This window comes from Marmota monax, unplaced genomic scaffold (assembly GCF_021218885.2).
Source record: "Marmota monax isolate L192 unplaced genomic scaffold, Marmota_monax_Labrador192_F-V1.1 WCK01_AAM20220418_F8-fsc00145, whole genome shotgun sequence".
NCBI lineage: Eukaryota > Metazoa > Chordata > Mammalia > Rodentia > Sciuridae > Marmota > Marmota monax.
The window spans coordinates 5848177-5875783 of NW_026695201.1; the positions used below are offsets into that span (position 1 = coordinate 5848177).

The 27607-nt window shown below is 38.3% G+C and overlaps 1 protein-coding gene across 7 annotated transcripts in view; it reads left to right on the forward strand.

Moving 5' to 3' along the window:
* Ddr2 (discoidin domain receptor tyrosine kinase 2) overlaps positions 1-27607 on the forward strand; it is a 153774-nt gene that overhangs the window by 7285 nt on the left and 118882 nt on the right. For 6 of the 7 annotated variants that reach the window (XM_046428974.2, XM_058574141.1, XM_058574139.1 and 3 more), the window contains exon 2: positions 18625-18742. The exons of the other annotated variant lie outside the window; for it this stretch is intronic. Coding sequence is in view for 1 of the 6 variants with exons in the window: in XM_058574139.1 (XP_058430122.1) it covers positions 18625-18742 (118 nt within the window). In the remaining 5 variants the exon portion in view is untranslated. The remainder of the gene's footprint in view (positions 1-18624; positions 18743-27607) is intronic. 7 annotated transcript variants of the gene reach the window in all.

Genomic DNA, 27607 nt, shown 5'->3' on the forward strand with positions numbered 1-27607 from the left:
CTTTGTATAGGGAGATCACCCTTCAGCAGCCCATGAGAGCTATAACAAAATGCCTTGCAGTACTGTAACTTCCTGAAAGCACATAAAACTTAGAGAACCGGTAAAAGTTACAAAGGCTGTTGGCACTTGTCCTTCAGGATGTACCTCCTTGCGATTTAGGGAAACAAATTGATCTAAGGTGGAAAGGTAGTGGGTGGGCAGAATGAGAGAGGGAGAAAGAAAGAGAGAGAGAGAATGGGAGTTAAGTCCACTCAGGAATAACTCAAGTTAACTCTTCCTTAGATGGAATTCTACTTTTAGAACGTGTACATTATGTAGATTTTTAAATTGAGATAATGCTTACATAACATAAAAAGGAAATTAAAAACAAATGAAAATTCCAATCAAAACGCTAGGAAGGTATTTTTCTAGACATTGACAGACCGATTCTAACATTTATAAGGAGAGTCAAAAGTCTCCCAGAATAGCCAATTCAGTATTGAAAGAAGAAAGCAGTTGGAGAACTGGCACTACTACACTTCAAGTCTTGCTATAAATCCATAAAAATCAAGGAAGAGTGGTGTTGGCAAAAGAATAAACAAATAGATCAATGGAACAGAATGGAAAGCCCAGAAATAGGCCCATAAAAATATAGTTAACTGGTTTTTACCAAAGGAGTAAAAGGAATACGATGAAGAAAAGATGGTCTTTTTAACAAATGGGGCTGGAACTACTGATCTCTGCCCGCAGATATAATGAATCCAGACACAGACCTGACATCCTTTACAAGAGTTAGTTCAAAATGTATCACAGACCTGAATGTAAATGCAAAACTGTAACACTCAGAAGACAACATCGGAGAAAAGCTAGGTCATCCTGAACATGGTGATTAAAGTACCATACTCAGGGCACCATCCATGAAAGAATAATTTATAATTTCACTAAAATTAAAAACTTCTTCTTCATAAAAGACAATGTCAAGAGAATGAAAATATAAACCACAGATAGGAAAAACATGTTTGCAAAGACAAACCTGATAAATGACTAGTAACTAAAATATAAAGAACTCTTAAAACTCAATAGTAAAAAAGACAATTGGTTAAAGAATAGGCAAAGTTTCAGTTTTTCCATATATTCAAGATATCACTTATAGGAATCCTCAGTTCTTTTTTTTGGTAATTGAATATTTGGTCTTTTTAGATATACATGATAATAGAGTATATTTTGACATATTATACATACATGGAGTATGAGTTATTCAAATTAGGATTCCATTCTTGTGGTTGTACATGATGTGGAGTTTCATTGGTCATGTATTCATACATGAACATAGGAAAGTTATGTCCAGTTCATTCTACTGTCTTCCCTAGTGGCATCTTCTCTCCTTTCCCTTTATTCTCCTTTATCTAATCCAATGAACTTCTATTCTCTCCCAACCCCTTATTGTGTTAGCATCCACATATCAGGGAGAACATTCAGTCTTTGTTCTTTTGGGATTGGCTTATTTCACTTATCATAATAGTCTCCAGTTCCATCTATTTACCAGCCAATGCCAAAATTCATTCTTCTTTATGGCTGATTAATATTTCACTGTATATATATATACCACATTTTCTTTATCCATTCATCTGTTGAAGGGCATATTGGTGGGTTCCATAGTGTAACTATTGTGAATTGAGCTGCTATAAACAATGATTTGGCTGCATCACTGTAGTATGCTGATTTTAAGTCCTTTGTTTATACACTGAGGGGTGGTATAATTGGGTCAAATGGTGGTTCCATTCCAAGTTTTCTGAGGAATCTCTATACTGCTTTCCACAGTGGTTGCACCAATTTGCAGTCCTACTAGCTATGACGAGTGTACCTTTTTTTCCATATCTTTGCCAACATTTGTTGTTATTTGAATCCCCAGTTCTTTTGGTCAGGACCACCTAGTTTAGCAAGGACTATGTCTTAGGTGGTCTCTATAACTGACTTTATAGCATAACTCCAAGTGAGTAATTACCGAGCTCTCAAGATGCATTAAGGACTTAAATATGCCTAACATAGTGCTTATTTATTGGTGGGAAAAATTCTTAGTAGGGAGTAATTAAAACCTCATAATCTATAAACTTTGAGGATATAAAAGAGTTCAGTTAATTTCCATTAATTTGTTATTTTGTAGGGTCAGAGTCTCAAGAGAACCAGGTCATAGAGAAATGCTCCAAGCACTGGGCTTGCTATCAAAAGTACTGGGTTCAGATCCTGATTCTTGTTGGTTATGGAAGTCGAGGAAAGATACCAGTGTCTTCACAATATAAATGTGGAGGAACAGATGCGATTACAAATGAATGCTTACTGTGCCTTGGGTAGATAGTATATACCATAAACTATATAGTATATAGTGTATTCAATACATTATTGAATACGTAGTGCTAATTTTTAAATTTTATTTTAACAATAAACAGAGGATGGTTAGTCTAAGAGGGTGATGAATAGTCATTTTAGGTTTCAGAATACACTCCCAGATTTGGCTTCTCTTGTTTTGACCATGGGCAGTGCTGGAGTCTTTCTTTGGATCATGCCCTTTCCTCATGGTGTGCTCAGGGTTCTGATGATGGAAGTATTTGCCTATTACCTCCTCCCGTCACTATGGAGTATTCTTGTTCTCTTTCTCCATACCTCTTTCATTAAAACAAAAAGCGCCTCACAAAAAATTCTGAATTAAAAAATATTGTATCACATTAAGCAAATTAACTGCTGCTTAATATCATGTTTAGAGGTAAACAGTTATTTCTAAGACTTTTTTCAGTCATTCATTACTGAAGCAATATTGAGCTTAGATGTTAAGATGTTAAGATAACCAGAATAATGGCTTTGCCAGTGGTGATGTAGGATGCGTTGGAAAAGAAAAATCTCCAAGCAATGACTAGAGTCTATGTGGACCTGATGTGTACCGGGGCACTTTTGGTCACAAGTTGCTGATGTAGCACATTTTTTGCCACTTACACTCTATTGAATAGACAAGACACAGATCTTTTTAAGGGACAGAGTTTTTTTTTTTTTTTTTTTTTTTTTTTTTTTTTACTGGCAGGGACCATTTCTATGATTTATTATTAGAGATGTTTCTCTGAACATACAGGGCACCAGAAGCCACAGAAATGAGGTGTAGAGTTCTCTCCTGAGTATGAAGTCCATCTTCAGTGAGGATTTCATTGCAATTGTCATTGCCAATGGTGACATTTTCTTTTTTTTTTTTTTTTTTTTTCATCCTTTTAAGAATTTTATTTTTTATTTTTTTTTTTTTAATTTTTTATTGTGGGTTGTTCAAAACATTACAAATTTCTTGACATATCATATTCCACACTTTGATTCTAGTGGGTTATGAACTCCCACCTTCACCCCATACACAGATTGCAGATTCACATCAGTTACACATCCATTGATTTACAAATTGCCATACTAGTGTCTGTTGTGCTCCGCTGCCTTTCCCATCATCCACCCTCCCCCCTCCCCACCTCTCCCCTCCCCTCCCCTCCTCTCTCTCTACCCCCTCCACTGTATAACCCTGAGGGTCTCCTTCCATTACCGTGCAATTTACCTTCTCTCTCCCTTTCCCTCCCACCTCTCATCCCTGTTAAATGTTAATCTTCTTCTCCTGTTCTTCGTCCCTACTCTGTTCTTAGTTACTTTCCTTATATCAAAGAAGACATTTGGCATTTGTTTTTTAGGGATTGGCTAGCTTCACTTAGCATAATCTGCTCTAATGCCATCCATTTCCCTGTAAATTCTATGATTTTGTCATTTTTTAATGCAGAGTAATACTCCATTGTGTATAAATGCCACATTTTTTTTATCCATTCGTCTATTGAAGGGCATCTAGGTTGGTTCCACAGTCTTGCTATTGTGAACTGTGCTGCTATGAACATCGATGTAGCAGTGTCCCTGTAGCATGCTCTTTTTAGGTCTTTAGGGAATAGACCAAGAAGGGGAATAGCTGGGTCAAATGGTGGCTCCATTCCCAGCTTTCCAAGAAATCTCCATACTGCTTTCCAAATTGGCTGCACCAATTTGCAGTCCCACCAGCAATGTACAAGTGTACCCTTTTCCCCACATCCTCGCCAGCACTTGTTGTTGTTTGACTTCCTAATGGCTGCCAATCTTACTGGAGTGAGATGGTATCTTAGGGTGGTTTTGATTTGCATTTCTCTGACAGCTAGAGATGTTGAGCATTTTTTCATGTACTTGTTGATTGACTGTATGTCCTCCTCTGTGAAGTGTCTGTTCAGGTCCTTGGCCCATTTGTTGATTGGGTTGTTTGTTCTCTTATTGTCTAATTTTTTGAGTTCTTTGTATACTCTGGATATTAGGGCTCTATCTGAAGTGTGAGGAGTAAAGATTTGTTCCCAGGATGTAGGCTCCCTATTTACCTCTCTTATTGTTTCTTTTGCTGAGAAAAAACTTCTTAGTTTGAGTAAGTCCCATTTGTTGATTCTAGTTATTAACTTTTGTGCTATGGGTGTCCTATTGAGGAATTTGGAGCCCGACCCCACTGACTGTAGATCGTAGCCAACTTTTTCTTCTATCAGACGGCGCGTCTCTGATTTGATATCAAGTTCCTTGATCCATTTTGAATTCACTTTTGTGCATGGCGAGAGAAAGGGATTCAGTTTCATTTTGTTGCATATGGATTTCCAGTTTTCCCAGCACCATTTGTTGAAGATGCTATCCTTCCTCCATTGCATGCTTTTAGCCCCTTTATCAAATATAAGATAGTTGTAGTTTTGTGGATTGGTTTCTGTGTCCTCTATTCTGTACCATTGGTCCACACGCCTGTTTTGGTACCAGTACCATGCTGTTTTTGTTACTATTGCTCTGTAGTATAGTTTGAAGTCTGGTATCGCTATACCGCCTGATTCACACTTCTTGCTTAGCATTGTTTTTGCTATTCTGGGTCTTTTATTTTTCCATATGAATTTCATGATTGCTTTCTCTATTTCTACAAGAAATGCCATTGGGATTTTGATTGGCATTGCATTAAACCTATAGAGAACTTTTGGTAATATCGCCATTTTGATGATGTTAGTTCTGCCTATCCATGAACAGGGTATATTTTTCCATCTTCTAAGATCTTCTTCTATTTCTCTCTTTAGGGTTCTGTAGTTTTCATTGTATAAGTCTTTCACCTCTTTTGTTAGGTTGATTCCCAAGTATTTTATTTTTTTTGAAGATATTTTGAATGGAGTGGTTGTCCTCATTTCCATTTCAGAGGATTTGTCGCTGATATACAGGAATGCCTTTGATTTATGCGTGTTGATTTTAAATCCTGCCACTTTGCTGAATTCATTTATTAGCTCTAATAGTTTCTTTGTAGAGCCTTTTGGGTCTGCTAGATATAGAATCATATCATCTGCAAATAGTGATAATTTAATTTCTTCTTTTCCTATTTTTATGCCTTTAATTTCTTTCGTCTGTCTAATTGCTCTGGCCAGTGTTTCGAGAACTATGTTGAAGAGAAGTGGAGAGAGAGGGCATCCCTGTCTTGTTCCAGATTTTAGAGGGAATGCCTTCAGTTTTTCTCCATTCAGAATAATGCTAGCCTGAGGCTTAGCATAGATTGCTTTTACAATATTGAGGTATGTTCCTGTTATCCCTAGTTTTTCTAGAGTTTTGAACATAAAGGGATGCTGTACTTTGTCAAATGCTTTTTCCGCATCTATCGAGATGATCATATGGTTCTTATTTTTAAGTCTATTGATGTGGTGAATAACATTTATTGATTTCCGTATATTGAACCAGCCTTGCATCCCAGGGATGAATCCTACTTGATCATGGTGTACAATTTTTTTGATATGTTTTTGTATCCGATTCGCCAGAATTTTATTGAGGATTTTTGCATCTAGGTTCATTAGAGATATTGGTCTGTAGTTTTCTTTCTTTGAAGTGTCTTTGTCTGGTTTAGGTATCAGGGTGATGTTGGCCTCATAGAATGAATTTGGAAGTTCTCCCTCCTTTTCTATTTCCTGAAGTAGCTTGAAAAGTATTGGTATTAGTTCTTCTTTAAAGGTTTTGTAAAATTCTGCTGTATACCCATCGGGACCTGGGCTTTTCTTAGTTGGTAGTCTTTTGATGGTTTCTTCTATCTCCTCAATTGATATTGGTCTGTTTAGGTTTTCTATATCCTCCTGACTCAATCTGGGCAGATCATATGACTTAAGAAATTTATCTATACCTTCACTATCTTCTAATTTATTGGAGTATAAGGATTCAAAATAGTTTTTGATTATCTTCTGTATTTCTGAAGTGTCTGTTGTGATATTGCCTTTTTCATCCCGTATGCTAGTAATTTGAGTTCTCTCTCTTCTTCTCTTCACTAGCATCGCTAAGGGTCTGTCGATTTTGTTTATTTTTTCAAAGAACCAACTTTTAGTTTTGTCAATTTTTTCAATTGTTTCTTTTGTTTCGATTTCATTAATTTCAGCTCTGATTTTAATTATTTCTTGCCTTCTACTTCTTTTGCTGTTGTTTTGCTCTTCTTTTTCAAGGATTTTGAGATGAAGTATGAGATCATTTATTTGTTGGTTTTTCTTTTTTTAAGGAATGAACTCCAAGCAATGAATTTTCCTCTTAGAACTGCTTTCAATGTGTCCCATAGATTCCGATATGTTGTGTCTGTGTTTTCATTTATCTCTAAGAATTTTTTAATTTCCTCCTTGATGTCTTCTATAACCCATTGATCATTCAGTAACCTATTGTTCATTCTCCAATTGATGTATGCTTTTTCCTTCCTTCTTTTATCGTTGATTTTCAGTTTCATTCCATTATGATCAGATAAGATGCATGGTAATATCTCTACTCCTTTATATTGTCTAAGAGTTGCCCTGTGACATAATATATGATCTATTTTTGAGAAGGATCCATGTGCTGCTGAGAAAAAAGTGTAACTGCTTGATGTTGGGTGGTATACTCTATATATGTCAATTAGGTCTAGGTTATTAATAGTGTTATTGAGTTCTATAGTTTCCTTATTCAACTTTTGTTTGGAAGATCTGTCCAGTGGCGAGAGAGGTGTGTTGAAGTCTCCCATGATTATGGTGTGGTGGTCTATTAGACTCTTGAACTTGAGAAGAGTTTGTTTGACGAACATAGCTGCACCATTGTTTGGGGCATAAATATTTATGATTGTTATGTCTTGTTGGTGTATGGTTCCCTTAAGCAGTATGTAGTGTCCCTCTTTATCTCTTTTGATTAACTTTGGCTTGAAATCTATTTTATTTGATATGAGTATGGACACGCCTGCTTGTTTCCGAAGTCCATATGAGTGATATGATTTTTCCCAACCTTTCACCTTCAGCCTATGTATGTCTTTTCCTATCAAATGCGTCTCCTGTAGGCAGCATATTGTTGGGTCTTGTTTTGTGATCCATTCTACTAGCCTGTGTCTCTTAATTGGTGAGTTTAAGCCATTAACATTTAGGGTTATTATTGAGATATGGGTTGTTCTTCCAGCCATATTTGTTTATTTCTGTTAGTAAACATTGTTTGTTTTCCTCTTTGATTGTTCCCCCCCCCTTTACTGTCCTACCTCCCACTGTTGGTTTTCATTGTTATTTTCCATTTCCTCTTCCTGTAATACTTTGGCTAGGATGTTTTGAAGAGATGGTTTTCTAGCTGCGAATTCTTTAAACTTTTGTTTATCGTGGAAGGTTTTAATTTCATTCTCCATCCTGAAGCTTAATTTCGCTGGATACACAATTCTTGGTTGGAACCCATTATCTTTCAGTGTTTGAAATATGTTATTCCAGGATCTTCTAGCTTTCAGAGTCTGTGTTGAAAGATCAGCTGTTATCCTGATTGGCTTGCCCCTAAATGTAATCTGCTTCCTTTCTCTTGTAGCTTTTAAAATTCTCTCCTTATTCTGTATGTTGGGCATCTTCATTATAATGTGTCTAGGTGTGGATCTCTTATGATTTTGCACATTCGGCGTCCTGTAGGCTTCTAGGATTTGGGATTCTGTCTCATTCTTCAAGTCTGGGAAGTTTTCTTGTATTATTTCATGGAATAGACTGCTCATTCCTTTGGTTTGGAGCTCTGTACCTTCCTGTATCCCAATGACTCTTAAGTTTGGTCTCTTAATGTTATCCCATATTTCTTGGATGTTCTGCTCATGGTTTCTTAACAGTCTTGCTGAGCTGTCTATGTTCTTTTCCAGTTGAAATACTTTGTCTTCATTGTCTGATGTTCTATCTTCTAAGTGTTCTACTCTGTTGGTAGTATTCTCCATTGAGTTTTTAAGTTGGTTTATTGCTTCCTGCATTTCTAGGATTTCTGATTGCTTGTTTTTTATAACCTCTATCTCCCTGTATAGTTGATCCTTTGCTTCCTGGATTTGTTTGCGTAATTCGTTGTCGAAGTGATCTTTCATTGTCTGATTTTGCTGTTTAATGTCTTCCTTGATACTCCAGATCATCTGAAGCATGTATATCCTGAATTCTTTATCTGACATTCCATCTGCTGCAGCTGTTACCTCTTCTAAAGTTGCGTTGACCTGCATTGCTTGTGGTCCTTTCTTTCCTTGTCTTTTCATACTGCTTGCGTATCTTTCCTGCAGGTGCGGGCGGCGGCTCTGCTCTCTCCTTATTCCAATTGGGGTGTCGTGGCTACCACGCCGGCAGGTCACTGGGCCTGTTCTGGGAGCTGGTGGCGGCTCTGTTCTGCCCCTACTCCAATTGGGGTGTCGTGTCTGTCGTACCAGCAGGCCACTGGGCCTGTCCTGCTGGTCGGTCGCAGATCTGCCCACCTTTCGGGCACGAGTGGAGGCTCTGCTTTGCCCCTACTCCAATTGGGGTGTCGTGACTACCCCGCCTGCAGGATGCTGGGTCTGTTCCTGGCAAGGGAGGCGACTCTGCTCTGTCCCTACTCCAATTAGGGTGGTGTTTGTACCCCGCCGGCAGGCTCCTGGGCCTGATCCGCCGGTCTGTTGTAGGTCTGCCTACCTTGAAGGCGCTGGCGGCGGATCTGCCCTGCCCCTCCTACCACGCCTGCGGACCCCTGGGCCTGATCTGCAGGTTGATCACTGGTCTGCTCACCCTGCGGGCACGGGTGGCGGTTCCGCTCCACCCCCACTCCAATTGGGGTCACGTGACCACCACACCGGCAGGGCCTGATCCGGGCGTGGGATAAGGATCTGCTCTGCCCCTACTCGAGTTGGGGTGACGTGTGTACCACACTGGCAGGCCACTGGGCCTGACCCGCCAGGCTGTCACAGGTCTGTTTACCTTGCAAGCGCGAAGGGCGGCTCTGCCCTGCCCCTCCTACCACGCCCATGTACTACTGGGTCGTGGGTCTGCCCACCTGGCGGGTGTGGGTGGCGGCTCCGCTCCGCCCCCTCTCCAATTGGGGTCACGCGGTCACCACGCTGGCGAGCCGCTGGGCCTGCTCCGGGGGCTGGCGGCGGCCCGGCTCCTTCCCTCCGGCTCGAGGACAAATTGAGGAGACTCGGGTGACTGAGCCTCACCCCCCTTACCAGAAGACCAACTGCTTATGTCACCGCTGGTATTGATGAAGATCTCTCCTCCACCGCTTTCTGCTGACATCAGATCTCTGCCATGTTGGTATCCTATGCGAATGGCAGCATTTCGTTCCCCTTGCCAGGCAACCCAAGCAATGGGTGAGTCCTGACCTGCCCTCAGCAGGACCCGGACCGAGACACAGTTTCCGCGGGCTCCTAGCCCCGGTCCAGGGAAGTTCCGGGAGCCGGAACTCGGCCGCTCCGTGCTCGGTGTAAGCTCCTATAAGTGTAGGCTCCAAGAAGCAGCCCCCGCGGGCTCAGTTCCGGGAGCCGGAATTCGGCCGCTTAGTGTTTGGTGTATGCTCTGATAGTAGCAGGGTCCAAGAAGCAGCCTCCGCGGGCTCCGCAGCCCTGAGCCAGGGCGGTTCCGGGACCGGGACAGAGTTATTGATGGTAGAATAGACAAAGCTTCCAAGGAATCTTTCTTTGGGATTGTCAAATCTGGTATTACACACCTGAATAATATGTGGACCTATTTTATAGAGAAAATTTTTTTCAGTTCTTCAAATGATCAATTATTAGCATGTTATTAAATATATATACAAACTTGGGGTTTGGTGTATAGCTCAGTAGTAGAATAGTTGCCTAGTATGCATAAGGCCATGGGTTTGATCCCCAGTAACACACACACACACACACTTGTGTGTGCAAAAACTGGACATTATATTTACTTCTTATGCTCATATTCTTATGCAACTATAAATCCAAAGCAAACTTATGAATGAAGTCAAACATAACTATAAGCCTAATCATGTTTAAATTAGAAATACTATTTTAATGTGACAGGTGATGTGGTTTTGTTGAAATTAAGCACTAGTGTGGAAGTTAGAGTGGAATATGTATACTCAGGGTCCAGTACTGTTTAATTTGGGTCTGTTATTTAAATGTATTAATACTCATTCAGAGAATGCTTGTTGATGTAAGTATGTTGAACAAGTTATTTTTAATAGTCTCAAGGGTTTGTTAATTCAGGAAAACCAGCTTTCAAACACAACTCAATAATAGGCAGTCATCAAATGTCAGTGTTAAAGAGGTATCATTTGATAATTTTATGAATTTACTTGAAGATAAAGTCAGCATTGTGGAGATAATAACATTAGTATTATGTAGTTATCTAATCTCCTTACAAATAAAAAAAGGAACAGAACCATTCTACTTTGTGTATTTATGCTTAAGAATTTCTGTTTATAAATTGGAACTTGTTGGTATGTGAAAAGTTCAATTCCAAATCACACATCTGCTCACAGCATGAAAATGGCATTGATTGCCATGACTGAACAGATTAAACTGCCCCACGCCACGCTATGACTCAGTTTTCCCACCTCTTCTTCTATTTCTAGATTGGTTCTTGTCTTGATCTTTCATTTGGCATTTGTACAATTATAAACACAAATGAAAAGTCAGACCTTGAAACTCTATGTTGGTATTTGGTTACCACTTGTATTAAAATGTCAAATTGTAGAAGATACAAATTTTAAAAATTCCAGAAAACTCTATTTTTTTTTTCCTGGGATTCCATCCCTCCATTATTTTGGGCTATCTTGTGCATATAAGAAGACGTTCCATTCTTGACTTTCTAGGTCTGGCTTATTTCACTTAACATGATGTTCTCCAGTACCATCCATTTACTAGCACATGCCATAATTCTTCTTTATGGCTGATCAAAACTCCATCATATATATATCACATTTTCTTCTTTAACAGGTGTCTGTGTTGGTTCCACAACTTGGCTGTTATGAATTGCACTGGTCTAAACATTGATGTAGGTGCATCCCTATAGTATGCTGATTTTTGATCTTTTGGATATATACCAAGGAATGAGATAGCTGGGTCATATGGTGGTTCCATTCCTACTTGAAATTTTGTGGGCTGTAAGATTGCATTTATACTTTGAAACACACCATACAAAGGTTAAATTTGGGCTCGTTTCAGAAAAAACTTCTGATCTGTTCTTTTCCTTTGGATTTAATTAATGAAAACTGTGATGGCCTCAGAGTAATTTTTATTATGCACCAAAATTAAATTAATCACTTCATATATGAAATCTCACTGAAGCCTTGTAATAATTGCATGAAGTGGATAGTTTTCCTGTTTTGAATAGGAGGACAAGTGACCCTAAGAAATGGCTAATCATATGACAAGTGACAGTGTCAGAATTTTAACCTATATCTTTTTCATTGCAACAGGTGAATTTTTATCCACTTCTTTGTTACTCTCCATGTGCCTCCTCCACTCTATGTTGTGAATCTCTCCTTTACTGCTAATAAGCTCAACTGTTCTATAATTGTCCCCTTATATGTTTGTCTTTTCCACTGAGCCAGTGGAACTTAAACTTTAGTATGCTTCAGAATCATCTGGAATATATATATATATATATATATATATATATATATATATATATATATATTTTTTTTTTTTCCAAGAAAGGCAGACTCCATGCTTCTCTCCAGATTTACTGAATAAGAAATTTTACATGCAGCATCCAGGAGACCTGCTTGTTTTAGCAACCTTTCTCAGGTGATTCTGTTGCAGGTCTCCCTCTGGCCATATGATTTTTAAAAATCTATCTTTGTATCTTAAAGACTGCTCAGTAAATCTTTGTTGAATAATTGAACGAAAGAATGAAAGAAAGAAATTGTCAAGAGAGCATGTATTCTTGGAAGAATATATTTTTGGCTAGTCCCTTGGAAAGTTTAGAGATACATGTTTAAATATCACTTAATACACTGGGTCTAGACTCTCAGAGGCCAGGTTGGGCAAGGAGCCTATGAGAAGGGGACAAAAAGTATGACTGTCTGTAAGAAAAAAGTGAAAATTTCCTGGGTCTTCCAGGATGCAATAGAAAAAAATCTTTCCCTTTTCTAAAACTAAGTTAATTGAACTAGAAAGATTTAAGTGCCTTTGAGGCCCAGAAAGATGTTAGTTTCCCTAGTTTTTGACTTGAAGTTCTGTAGACTTGCAGTTTTCTGCATAACTTGTAGGTTTGAGGTTAATGTGGATTCTTTTATTTGACATAATTTTTTAGAGTACTTACCAAGTACCCTTGCACTTAATAAGGCATAGTCTTTTCCCTTCTTGAGTTTCTTATAAGATAGAAAATTTAGGAAACAGTAAAAGAGCAGAACATGTGATGGTGGAGATAACTGCTCTGTTTTTGCAAGTGCATGGAAGTGTTTCTATGATCAGGGGGCTAGCAGTGGATGCTGGAAGGTAAGAACTGGAAAGAATTGGGTAGGCAGGAAACAAAGAGAAGTACAGCAGAGTCTTGGCAGCCAGACTGCTATGACTGGCTCAATTAATAGTGGAAGATGAGCCCAGAGTAGTGGGAAACGTGCCCCAGGGAGCATGGAGAGCATTGCTCTGTACAGATGTGTTTTATGACATCCATGAGAGCTTTGGATGTTGTAGAATTTTGACCATTTCCTTCATCTGAAAGCAGATGCAGTGTTGTTCTAAGATTAATGTGACAGCAGCATGTCAGATAAATTGCCAGGGAAAAGGAATTGAATTGAGAAACTCATTAGAAAGCTGTTTTCTGAGGTCCAGACATGGAATGATAGGTTTTAGACTAGGATGGTGAAGTATAAAAGGAAAAACTAGAGGAGACGTGGAAGGACACTGACAAGACAGCATCAATGCCAATGTTGGGCAGAAGCACTGGGAAACTCATACATTAGTCGATGTGCAGTATATGAGAACCCCAAAACTCATTTTCCCACAAGAACCCTTGGTCAAAGATGAGTGCTATAAGATTATGATTAGGATCCCATGTCTAAGTGTCTTGTGGCTATCTTACCTTCTGTTGCTGGTAGAGCAAATAAATGACTCTGGAGCAAATGAGGACAATTTTTTGTTTCTCTTTTCTTCTTCATCTCTTGCGGCTCTCCCATGTGGTCCCCATAGTAAGGACTACTCAGTAGGGGCACTTTTGCTTGGGACCTGTGAAGGGCATCTTGCTAATGAGCCAATCCTTGGAAACTTGTGGGTTTTGGATAGATAACAGGGGTTGGGTAAGGGACAGAATTCTGTGGTCAAGTTAATTTGGAAAATATTATTAGAGAATGAAACAGATTTCTTTGCTGCAGGACTTCCCAGAGTGTTTCATATGGTAATAAACATGTTGACTGTCTAAGAGAGGTTAGCTTGCAGCACTTCACAAATGTATCAGACCATGTTTTTTTTTTTTTAAGGAGAAGTACCTGGGAGGAGGGATGCATAGCATATATTCAGAGATATTAGGTTCTGGAGAGTTTGTCTTTAAAAAAGTCCCTTATACTAAAATTGGCAGTATAATGGGAAGAAACAGGAGTCTGGGATTTAGGTCTGGGATCTACTACCAACTGGAGACCTAGTGCAAGTCAATGAACCCTCTCAGCCTCAGTTTCCTCAGAAGTTTTAACTAATACTAGATGAATTCTCAAGTTTCTTTCAACCATGAAAGTCTGAGATCATGTGTATGTTCAAAAGAAGAAAATGATCTGTGATTTTTCTATTCTATAATAACTGGTGGTGGAAGCAGGAAGAGGCTCAGGGGAAAATAACAAGAACATGAGTAAGATGTGGTTTGAACCCCTTAGGTGATTATATGGTTGGGCACAGTTGCTCTGCTGGACTGATGTAACAGAGATAAATGAAGTTTGTAGTTTGTTCTCAGGCTTCTCTGAATCTAATCATGTCATGTGGCACATGGGGAACTATTCCAGTTGCTAATTCTCAGGGGTCACTTAATCTATCTAGTCCTGGTGTTGCTGCTTAGAAATTGACTGTATACAGTAATCCCTTGGTGCCATGGGACTGGTCCCAGGAGTCAAATCTGCAGATATTCAAATGACATAGTATTTGCATACAATCTTGGGTACATCCTCTCATATACTTCAAGACATCTCTAGACTACTTGTAAGACCTAATAAAATGTGAATTCTATGTAAAAAGTTGTTACATTATTTAGGCAACAATGACAGGAAAAAAGTCTGTGCATGTTCTGTACAGATGCAACCATAGTAAGGACTGATACACAGTATGCAAATAAGACACAGGACTGATACACAGTATGCAAATAAGACACGAGGCAAATGAAGCTTAAAGAAGTGTTGGAGAGAGACTGAGGACCTAGGTAGTGGCCACAAGCTACAGCAGGTGTCAATTATATCTTCTCTGAGGCCAGAGAACATTGATTTCTTCATCTTTATGTTACCTATAATACATATTATATATTAGGAGCTCAGAAACTTTCTTGGATGAATCAATATTAAGTTATTAAGCTATTAATCTAAACAAGTGTATAATATTGAGTTAGTAAATTCATCAGTTAAAAACAGCTAAGGATACTTTGTGTCTCCTGTGAACTCTTTTCATCTCTCTGAAGCTTGCTGGCCTCTGTCATAGGAGGGTGATATTCTTTCTAGCTAGAAAATCAGATCCTGGATGGCTGAAAACATGGATTTTATTGTTAGACTTGGTTTGGCATTCTGACTGCCTTTGTTAGCTATGCTGTGTTGGGGGATTTAATTAGTATCTCTGAACTTTCCTTTTTTCATTTTTAAATGAAAGCAATAATATATCTGTGCCACAGTCTGGCTGGGCACACAATCACGAGCCACCACACAGCTTGTAGATTCAAACAGCAACTCTTTATTCCCGAACTCACACCAGCCATCTACAGTCACGTTCTGGGGAAATCCACGTTCTCTGCCCAAATCCACCTCCACTGGGCTTCTATCTCCAAAATATACTGTCTGAATCCCGTGAGAACTCAAGGGGAACTCAGGCAGCAGGATACGCCCTATTCCCAGAAGGAATAATCTTAAACCTTAAACCTGGAACCTAAACTGGGAACGCCCTAAACACGATTATCTTAAAACCGGGAACACCCTAATCTGCCTTGGTCCTTGAGCAAGGTCACCTACATTCAATGTCACTGCAACATGTCAGCAACATGGGGTACGCTGGCAAGGAAATTGTCATACCTACTTGGCTAATGGCTCCCAGCATATCTGTCCTGCAATTATTGCAAGTGCTGGTTCTACTCCTGAGATGGTTCAAAAGTGAATCATCCTTCATAATAGTCTCACCCAAATCAGGTTGGATTTCTCTTGGTTCTATGGACTTATAAGTACAAACTGCTGGGAGCCATTAGCCAAGTAGGTATGACAATTTCCTTGCCAGCGTACCCCATGTTGCTTAGTGGAAGGACTCGTGGAAATAGGACATTTTGCAGTGACATTGCATGTAGGTGACCTTGCTCAAGGACCAGGGCGGATTAGGGTGTTCCCAGTTTAGGATAATCGGGTTTAGGGCGTTCCAGGTTTAAGATTATTCCTGCTGGGAATAGGGCGTATCCTGCTGCCTGAGTTCCCCTTGAGTTCTCACGGGATTCAGACAGTATTTTTTGGGAGACAGAAGCCCAGTGGAGGTGGATTTGGGCAGAGAACGTGGATTTCCCCAGAACGTGATTGTAGACAGCTGGTATGAGTTCGGGAATAAAGAGTTGCTGTTTGAATCTACAAGCTGTGTGGTGGCTCGTGATTGTGTGCCCAGCCAGACTGCGGCAACAAACCATACGAGGCTATGTAATTTCAGAGGCATACTAGAAAGTTAAAACAGAAATACAGGGACTGTTGTGCCCATTTTCCTGGTCTGGTTAGGCAGAAAAGAGGAAAGCAGACTTGTGCATCTCATTTTGAATCAGACAGATGATAAACACTTTAAGAAATTCCTTATTGATTGGAATTTCTTCAGCCACATTCATTTTTCCTAGTTTCCTATGTCTCTAAACTTTACCATAGAGGTCTCCCGAAAAGCCAGCTTAGTTTGGGCCATCAGATCAGTCCCACAACTCATTTCGGTTTACAGAACAATTAAGGGAGGGGGCTAACAACTACTGAGCACTGAGAGTCTACTTACATGGTGGGAAGGTTTTATACATAATTATAATTATTATTCTTAATAACTTTATAAAATAGGTATAATTATCTCTTTTGTATAAATAAATAGAAGCACATTCACCTCTGGAGACTGTACAACTAGTATATTTCAGAGTGAGGAATTGAACCCAGATAGTCTATCTGGTTATTAACATTTGAGATTTTTGATGTGATTGAACCAAATTAGCTGTATTGGTGGGGTTTTCTTTTACTGTTTCTATGTTAGTAAACTTTTAAACCAACAGGATTAGCCTTTTACCCCTTAATAGTGTAGGAAAATAGCTTTCATAATATTATGCTAAGATAAATCATAGGTCAAATGTCTTTCATAAGTGGAAGTAGGGAGAGAGAAAAAAGGAATTGAAAAAGGAGGTATCTTAGGAAGATAGGAGGTTAATAGATAAGAGGAAGGGCGTTGAGAGGGAGGGATATATATTCATATATTTGTATATGAATATAATATGTACATATTATATTCATATACAAAGTACATATTATATTCATATACAAATATATCTCAATGAATTCTTATATATAAAATAATAATGCACTAATAATAATAATAATAATAGAAGGAAGATCAGTAGAGTAGAGCAAGTGGATCAGGAGGAGGGAAGAGGGAAAAGAAGGGGAAGGGACTGGGAAAGGAGTAAATCTCACTGTTATGTATAATTAAAATACGCCAATAGTGCTGGGGCTGGGGCTCAGTGGCAGAGCACTTGCCTAGTATGTGGGAGGCACTGGATTCGATCCTTAGTACCACCTACAAAAATAAATAAAATAAAGACATGCTGTCCATCTACAACTATATTTTTAAAGTGCACCAATAAAATAAAATAAAAGCACCAACATTTGAATAAAAAATTATTTAGTAAGGAAAAATACCAAAAAACCAAGAAAAACTGTTTGAGAACCCTTAGACCCTGCTTTTTTCCCTCGTGATGATGTAACATGGATGCGAGAGCATATTTCAAGAGAGTTTGATGTTTGTAAACATTCCTATACCCACAGGCTCAGACATTGTTAATGTTCATTTTTTTCTGAAGTAGTGAGGTAAGTCCCAACTATAAAGGTTCAGTTATATAGTAGCAATTTGGCTGTTTTCTCAAATATGGAAGCCATCAACTACACTTTTGATTAGGAAACAAAAAGCCAGGGGAAAGCTGTCTGAAGATCTATGGCTCCTATTCTGGCTTTGTGAGGACATTTCATTCTCATTAGAAAGTGGCAACTTGGAGCGCCATTTAGCAACACTACTGAACACCATGGCACCACATATAGTTAAACAGCTATGTCTATTCAGTGGAATACAATAGAACAGAGGAAAGCAATAAGATAATTAAATAGACTGGAACAGAACTATTCCTAACATGAATAACAGAAAAAACAAGGTGAAATGCATGTGTTAATACTTGATTTTTTGAGAGTAAAAATCTACAATTCTTAGTTTTTATATACATGTAGACTATCTCTAGAAAACTATTCAGGTAACAGATAACTAGTTGCTTCTTAAGCAAGAGATGATATTCTGAGGTGGATGTGGGATTTACTTTTCAATTATATGGGATGTTGTGTGGGATCTCTGGAAATTCTTGAGCTTTTTTTTTGAGAGGTACAAAAGACCAAAATTATTTTCATAATAACACTAGGATGTTTTTTCTTTTTTTACTCTCATTCTCCCATGAGTAGAAGGTAGAGCTTTCCAGAGGTCAAATGACATGTGATATTACAACAAATTGAATCCAGAAGCAGATATGCTAATCCAACTGTGTTGATGAAGCCAGACATTTAAGAGATTTTCAAAAACAAAACAATGTCACTCTTCTCACTAAGTTTTCTCTGAAGAGAAGTTTTTTTTACCTCAAAATTACTACTTGTGCTAAAATTATTATTATTTAAGAAATTAATATTAATAAATTCAAAATTCTTATTTTGTTTTAATTTGTAAACATTTTAATTTGTAAAAGTTTTAATTTGTAAGACAGTAAATTCTAGGAGACATAAACACAATCTCTTTGAGCTTCTCTGGGCCATGTCTGTTTCCCTCAGTGCCTCATGTGCTTGGAAGCTTTATTGTGTAGTGGTGAAGGGGGATGCCAAGAAGGAAAGAAATGTGAATGAAGTAAAAATTTGCAAAAAAATAGTGCTTTTTCTTTTTTCACTTCCATAAAGGAGATCTGCAGGTGCTCTGGGGTTCAATGCTCTAACAAGTTCCAAAATAATTGAAGAGAAGCAGAGGCCAGTTGTTCCGAGGATCCTGCTCCACAGAGAATGTTCTGCACCCATTGATGTAAGTACGGCCAGTTGCTGAAGCTGTGTCAACACGTGTGATTGAAGACAGAGACAGGAGCCATGTGACTCCCCTTGAAGCCCTCATTTATCCAGGCTGGTGTCACAGGGGGAGTTTAGTGCTTGGGTTTTGTGCCTATAGCTAACATCAAATGAGGAGACAATGCATTTGATTATATAAGAAACCTGATGTTGAATTTCATTAACACTTTCCACTTCTACAAATCTGGTTGTGATGAGACCCATGTTAGAGGCCAATCTTGGGGTGTACTGGCTAAGGATGTCTTCCCCAACTCTGAGTGGGGTATCTGGCCTCAGGCTGGGATTTCTCCGTCCTTACTGGTTCCACTAGACTCTAGGGTTCCTGGATTGCTGTGTATTTTCTAATATTAAAAATCTCATTAAAGTTTTTTTTTTTTTTGCAAGTTACTTTTTTCTAGCAATAATTTGAAGTGACTTACAGTAAAACAATGCTTAATAGAAACATCAAAATCAGGAAAACAGGACAAGAGTCGATATATAATACAGTGAATGTATAAGAATTTCTAGCCCAGAGATACTTACTGCAGATCAATACAACACTAAACTGGGATTCATGACAAAAAAACAGAGGCATGGTTCATTGCAGAACTTTTATTAGGACACCAGAAAGCATTCCCACATATCAAGGTGGTTTGCCATAGGTGAATCTTTTTCTGAATGGAACTTCTTTGTTCAACCTTTGGTAGGCTCAAATTTTACCTACGAATCTAGACCTGAAGCAATTTTTTGAATCAGAGACCTTACTAAACTTAAGCTCATTGAAATTAGAAACCATATCTTCTTCCTGCCTCCCTCTGCAACCCTAGCACAGAATCTGACACGTGGAAGATGCTCAGTGAGAACCCGCCTACTTGACCTAGACTTTACGGTTTTCCTCAGAGCTTCAGAATGCTTGTTGAATGAATGAATGATTGAGTAGATAATGAGTATATGTGATTGATAAGTGATGATTGGCTATGAGCGGGGGCTAACGTAGTATATATATATTTTTCACATTCTCCAGGTTTCTTCTCACTGTCACAATGCTCCTTGGATTATACACTGCTTTCCATTTGTTATCTGGAGAACTCTTCATTACTCCTTAGCTGCCTTGTGGTGATAATTCATAGTTTAATATTATAAGTTCTCTGTTTTCCACAGATTTCCCAGAAACTTGCTTTTTCTTCCCTCCCCACCTCCTTCCTTGCTATGACAGACTCTTGATACAGGAGAGCTAAGAAGTTTTAACTAAAGCCTTTATGGTATACATTTCAGAATGATTAACTCATAGCTATGCCTGACCACTAATCAGAAGTTATTGCAGGATCTCTCTGTTACATTAGATTCCCAGACATTATTTATCTATGAATCATTCTGCTTTACCTTTCAGAAACTATCATTGTGGTCTTTTCTTTCTCTGTCACTGATCTTAAATAACTATTTCCAAAAGCCATTGTTTCAATATCCAAGGCATGTACTATATATAGCCTCTCCTGTGAAACCTGATTTGGGTGCCATCCAGCACCTCCACTTTCATAATATTACACTTGGAACCCTCTCAAATATTTTGGTTAGAACAATAGTTTTTGAACATTTGTGTAAGGAACCAGGAGAAGGTTTGAGGGGCACAAATATAAATATATAAATAAGAGATAATCTCAACCTATGTTTGGCAGGAGCTAAAAGAAGAGAAAAGGAATAAAAAAGAGAACTATACTCAAAAGAGGTGATCATGGGTCAAAAGAGTAACAGTCTAAGGAAAGAGGGAACACTTGATTCCTGGTTGGTCAAAGAACAAATGTCCTAAATAAAGAGGGTGCAGAGTTTGGGATTGGAAACTGGTTCTGGGAAGGAATTCAATACCTACAGGAAAGATGTGGGTCAGTCATTACAGCTGATATAGGCAACAAGGACCCAGAGAGATCTGTGTTGGGCATGTGGGGTGAACAAGAGGGAAAACATAGAAGTCTACTTAGAGCAGAGTGTGGGTTGATAAAGATGGAAAGGAGAGTAGCTGCCAGACTGGGAAGTCCTGACTGTTGGCCGGGCTGAAACATCTGGACACCATTTTAGGGATTCACACCTGAATTGTACATTCTCGGGAGGGAAAGATGACTTTACTTTTGAAGATGTTCATTTCTGAGGTCCTTTTTGATGAGTGTGGGTACAGTTCTGAACCAGACTTAAGGTGTCAAAAAAAAGTAAATCTCCAGGGGGAAATACCTGAGAGCCTAAAAATATATGTGCATGAGATTTTTAAGCCAATGTTTTCTAAAGTCTTGATCGTTTATTTTTGCTTTGATCTTTACAGAGTTTATAAAGAGCAGATTTAAGGATTCATCACAAACTATTCTCAGAGCAGATCCTGAGTTGCTCCCCAAATTTTTATTTTCATTGTTTCAATTTTTGTTTCATTATAACTTTTCATATTTCACTAGATATTTTAGCCCCAAATGTAAGTTATAGTAATAATGTTGTCAAGTCTTCCGGGTTGGCAATGTATACTGAATTGCCTCCTAAGCTTAAATTTACTCAAAAGTTCCTGCTTCCTTGTTTCTTCTTTTAGTGTGATGAGAGGAATTTAGAGTCTCCTTTCTCAACACTCAAAAGCAATTTTAAGAATTTCTCACTGGTGTCTACTTGTTTTACAAGATAAATTCATAGTCTCATATATTAATTAATTCTTATTATATATGAGTTTTCTTTCCCTCAGAGGACTGTGATTTTTGCTTTTGCACAGCAGTTAGCATAGTATTACCCGTGTAGTATTTTCTTTGTGGGTAAAGGAACTGGGTAGCTTATGGTAAGCTGCCGGAGCCCACCTGTTTCCATGTTTCTCTCCACTATTGCCTTTCTTTCTTTCTTCTTTTCTTTCTAGAGAATTGTTTTCAGTAGATCTTTGCTATTTGAAATATTTCCTATTGATGGTATCAATATAACTTAAGAGCTTGTTAAAAGTTCATAATTCAGGCCTCAGAATAAATTAGAATACATATTTTGCTTGGCATTTGAGACTTTTTGCTTTCTTACACAAGTCACCTAGGGATCATGCTAAGTACAGGATCTAACATATTCATAGTTCTTAGGTAATGATAGAATAGCTAGGCCTTAAAATTTTATACTGCCAAAGTAGTTATTTCCTTCCTTAGGGTGTCCTTGAACAATATTTCCCCCTTATTGTGACACTCCTCTACATACAACAGGTTTATGATAGGATGGGTACCTAGGGACTTTGGGCTGAATCCAGTCCACCAACCTGTTTGGGTAAATAGAGTTTTATTAGAACATAGCTATGTTTATTTATCTATAGATTATGTATGGCTTCTTTTGTGCTACATAGGCTGAGATGAATAATTATGACAGAAATTATACCTTTACAGAACAAAGTTTACAGACTTTGACCTCTAAGATGGACCCTAACATTTTTTTAAAGTTAAGGAAGTAGCTATGATCTTTTGCCCTGTGGCAAAAATTGTAAGCCCATCTTAATTTGTCTCTATTCTAGGAGAAGCTGAATCGTAAATCATAATTCCCAAGTAGACAATGAAAAATCTTGAGTCCAGTTGATCCAAATAATGGTACCAGAGAATCTATGACTTTCCAAGTCCCATTTAATCTCTCCCTCTTAGAATAATTACGATTTTATTGAGATGTATCCTTCTTCCACAAATTGATTCCCTTAGTTGTTTAAGGTAAATTTGACTTTCCCAAGAATTGGAAAGAGTAGAAGAGGAAATTCTGAGTAGACATATGTTTGGGACCAAAAGAAAAAATAAATTCTTGCATGGGTTGGATATAATCTGCATTTTTAAGCCTGAAAAGGTATTGTTGGTCTCAGCTCATTTCTGGACTCTTCATTGCGCAGCTAGATTCAGAGGGTGTGGGCTTGGAGTTCTCTTAATTCCCCTGGAGAATCCCACCACCTGTCTCTTATTTAGGGTTTTGTGAATTGTGAAATAATGGCAGACACAGGCTCCAAGAATAGCTGCATGTGTACGCCAAGCATACAGAGATGGAAGGCCTGGGCCAAGAAGCAGGAAATACAGAAGAGGGGCTGGGATGGAGGATCTGCTCTACAAACAGTGCAGCCGGAGGCTGTGGGAGGAGAGAGGCGGGCCCCATGCAATCATTCAAGGATGTGGGCACTCTGCTCTGATCTGCAAGTGTTGGAGATCCTGGCTATGCTTCTGGAACCAAATTTCAGTAGAGGTGGGTGTGAAAGAATTGAGATCCTTTTCCTCCTCCAGAGTTATCTGAAGCCAAAGATGTTCAGCGTGGAATTCTGTGGGAAACTTGGCTGTAGCTGCAGGAGATTTAGTTTTAGTTCCCTTCCCCTCTTTGTCTGCATAACACAGGACGCTAACAGGGTATTTTGAGAAGATGGTGTAGACATAAGTCTTTGCCTCAATTCTAGAGTGTATGTCACCCCCAATTAACTCAGAGATTGTAAGAGTGAATTAGGACCCCTTACACTAAGAACTACCCGCCCTGTTGCTGGGAACTCTCTATCAAATCCTCTCAGGCACATTTAGCTCAATATCTCAGCTGGTCAGAATATGGGGGTTTAAAGCCCAAGTTATTGTTTGGGCTGATATTTCAGCTATTTCCTCTATTAGAAGATGTATAACACATTAATTACTTAACTAATAAATTCCACAATTATCCATCTAAAAATATTCCATGTAAGGGGAGGGTGGGAAAAACATAGGCTGAAGAATCAGAGATGCTTGAGTTTAGATTCTAGTTTCTCCATTCATGAACTAACTAACTCCTCATTCAAATTCTAATTCAGTTCACCATGATTTTTCTCTCCCCATTCCACTTTCCCTGAATCTGTGCACTGGGGTGATTGAATGTTTCCTTCTCTCTGCTTTTGCATCAAACTTTGCATATGATGAATGAATATTCATCATACATATTATATGAAAATCATTAAGTGTTTGCCTTTCTCCCCAGATTATAATGTTATTGATGGAAGAGAGTTTTATTCATATATTTTTACCCCTACTGCCTGACACATATTAGCAATTAAACATGTGTTTATTATACTGAAAGGTACTCATTATATAACTTTACTTTCCTAAAACATGGCTTTCTCTTATGTAAAATGATGGTGATAAAGATATACTTTGTGACTTTGTTGTGAGGATAAAATTATGTAGTGTTCAGAAGAATGTTCTGTAAATATGAGGTACTCCTGGATTGATTTTAATGTAGTAGAAGACAACAAGAACATGTGGAAAGCATGCAGAGATGTCCTAGACCACTTTTTCTAAACTGAATGATTGATGGGGGAGGATCTGGAGACTTGTAAGACACAATTTCAGTGAATGAGTTGACACTGGACAGGGCTTTTATGTCTCTGCCAGGAGATTATATGCTTATAACAGTAGAAACATATCATATTAATTTCTGAACTTCTTTACTCTCCTAGGCACACTTAAGAATGCCAACATTTGGGCTGGGATTGTGGCTCAGCAGTAGAGTGCTCGCCTAGCACATGCGAGGCCCTGGGTTCCATCCTCAGCACCACATAAAAATAAATAAAATAAAGATACTGTGTCCAACTACAACTAAAAAATAAATATTTTTTTTTAAAAAAGAAAGCCAATATGTAATAATTGTTTTTTTTAAAATTTGTCCTCCTTAGATACACATGACAGTAGAATGCATTTTGACACATCCTACATAAATGGAGTATAACTTCTCATTCTTCTAGTTGTACATGATGTAGAGTTACACCAGTAGTGTAATCATGTAAGCATATAGGTTAATAATGTCTGATTCATTCCATTCTCATCCCTACCCCCACACTGCCTCCCCTTCCCTCACTCCCCTCTGTCTACTCCAAAGTACCTTTATTCTTCCCTAGCCCATTCCCTCTTACTGTGAATTAGCATCTGCATATCAGAGAAAACATTCGACCTTTAGTTCTTTGGGATGAGCTTATTTCGCTTAGCATGATATTCTCTAGTTCCATCCATTTACTAGCAAATATCATAATTTTATTTTTTAAGGCTGAGTAATATTTCATTACACATATATACCACATTTTTTAATCCATTCATCTGTTGAAGGGCACCCAGGTTGGTTCCATAATTTAGTTATTGTGAATTAAGCTGCTATAAACATTGATGTGGCTGTGTCAACTGGGTCAAATGGTGGTTCCATTCCAAGTTTTCTGAGGAATCTCCACACTGCTTTCCACAGTGGTTGCACCAAATTGCAGTCCCACCAGCAATGTATGAGTGTACCTTTTTTTCACATCCTCGCCAACATTGATTGTTGCTTGTATTATTGATAATTGCCATTTCTGATTGGAAAAGATGGAATTTCAGTGAGTTTTGATTTCTCTAGTTTTGAACACTTTTTCATATATTTGTTAATGGATCATATTTCTTCTGTGAAGTGTCTTTTCAGTTGCTTAGCCCATTTGTTAATTGGGTTGTCTTTTTGGTGTTAAGTTTTTTGAGTTCTTTATATACTCTGGAGATTAATGCTCTATCCGAGGTGCATGTGGTAAAGATTTTCTCCCATTATGTAGGTTCTCTCTTCTCATTATTGATTGTTAATAATAATTGTTTTTTTTTTGATGGGCTTTGCAAAGCTAAAATCTTCTGTACCTCAAATCTTTCCATATCTGTAACTTGTAAATGTCCTATCTTGAGAAGGTGAATGGCATAACTATTAGACTGAAAAAACAGATTTGGAAAGAAGAGTTGAATTCGAGTGTGAAAGCTGTCCATCAAGCATGACATGGAACGTATACAGATTCCATAGTGCTTAATGCTGTGGCTTGTTTGTTTAAAAGCACATGATAAATATTTATTGATTCACTGTGAAATTTTGGATCCCCCAGTCCATGTAGGTAACTAAGAACTACCACAGATATTTGAGCAGGGTTGTAAGATAATATGAATTTTGCTCCAGGAAGACTTAATCTTGCTGTTGAAGGTAAGGAAGATTGGAGGGAAAGGAGTTGGGGGTTGGGACATTCCTTAGGAGGTTCAGCAAAAGAGCAAGTGGGCAGTTAAGGAGCCTGAAACAGACCTGTGACAGGTAGAATAGGGAGGAGGGGGACTACACAAGAGACTGGAGATTCACCTTCCTCCTCACTATTATCAACCCTAGAGAAATTGCCTGGTTCTGAGAGGAGCAAAGACCAGCCTCCTCTGGCTTCAGAACAAAAGGCAATGATTGCATCCAAGGGGAGATAATGAGAAACACACAGGCCGTGGGGATCAGGAAAGCACCATTAATCTTTTTGTTGCAAAACTTCACTTTCCAAAGCCCTGGGCAAGGCTGCAGAAGTCTCAGCATGAGGACTTGTGCCCTGTACTAGGAAATGCAAAATGGAATCCCCCTTAATAAATCACAGACCTGATAATATCCAAGAATCCGAGAAACTGGGAGGGCAAAGGGGTGGGGCAGTTTCTGAGGAAAGAGAGAGGAATGAAGTACTGATGAGAAGATAAGAGAAAGCAAACATGGAAAAAATGGTCAAGGGTTGAGTAGACAACTTTAATGTAGATATTTTTTCCCTCTACAAACTAATTTTCTAGAGACTTTGCTCCATATACAAAATATTTATTAATTAACAAAAAGCTGTTAGAACAGTTGAAGTTACTTTCATTAAATAAAAACTCTTATTCTCTCCAACCCCAGAATTGTATACATACATTTTTTTTACTTATTAAATAATCAAAGATGGAAGTCAAATAGATAAGATATATGAATGAGATTTAAAAATGTCAATACTATTTGATTTAGGAATTTTGTTGTTTCTACTTAAATTATTTTCATTTATCAGTTTGTTCCTGAGGGCAAATAATTGCAGGTTTGCTATTTTTGAACTCTGTTCAAACATATAAAATATTTTTTTTATAGCCTACATGGAAAACAAGGTCCAAATCCCTTGGACTGATATCTAAGGTCTTTCAGAGTCAATTTCCAATGGCTCTTTCCATTTCAGTTCCTTTAGTTCCTTATATGTATTTTTTATTCAAATTAAAAAAACCTTCATACTCACTATTTCTTGTATATGTCCCAACTACCCATTTCTACCCATTTGTTCCTGGGGACATTTTCACAGAGCATGTGTTAAAGTCTGTAGGTAGTAGTCTCTTTCAGCAAGACCATGGTGATATGGTGTGTGGTCCTGGCAAGTCAGTTTAGACTCTGGATTTTAGACAGTGCACTTGTAAAACAAGGGAGTGTAACAGGTAGTTGTCAAGGTTCCTTAAAGTTCTAAAGCTTGGTGAGCTTTGTCCCCTACTGTCCTAGGTTTGCTCATTCATCTGTCTGTACCTCATTTCAGGTCGTGACTGCTGCCTTAAGTGGCCCTTCCCTTCCTCTCCAACTGTCAAATCCTGCACTCCTTGGCTAATCTTTTATTTTCTTCTTGACCCTGTTGTCTATAGTTCTAATTAACAGAGACTATATGTGTGATTCCATTGTCCCCTCACTCATACTGCCTTTGGTCAAAACCATGGCATATGCCCGGGATTCAATAGATAATATCATTTGGATAATTCAATTCCATGGTGGTGGGGGAACCTAGTTGAGTGAGATTTGGTATGAAAATGCATATTTCCTTAAATCTTTGCTTTATGGTCCAATAGAGCCCAATCTATGTCCCAGTTGCTAAGAGCAAAGGAATATATAGACTATTTATTCCAATATTCTTAAGAAAAACCACACACAGACCCATAAGTCTGTGTTTCTTTATTTTGAGTCAGAGGATGTTTTTTTTTTTTCTTTCATAGCGAGCATACAAATATGAACTTTATAGGACCTACCAGGGAATAGATTCCCCTTCTACCATTAGTTTAACCCTATATTTCTT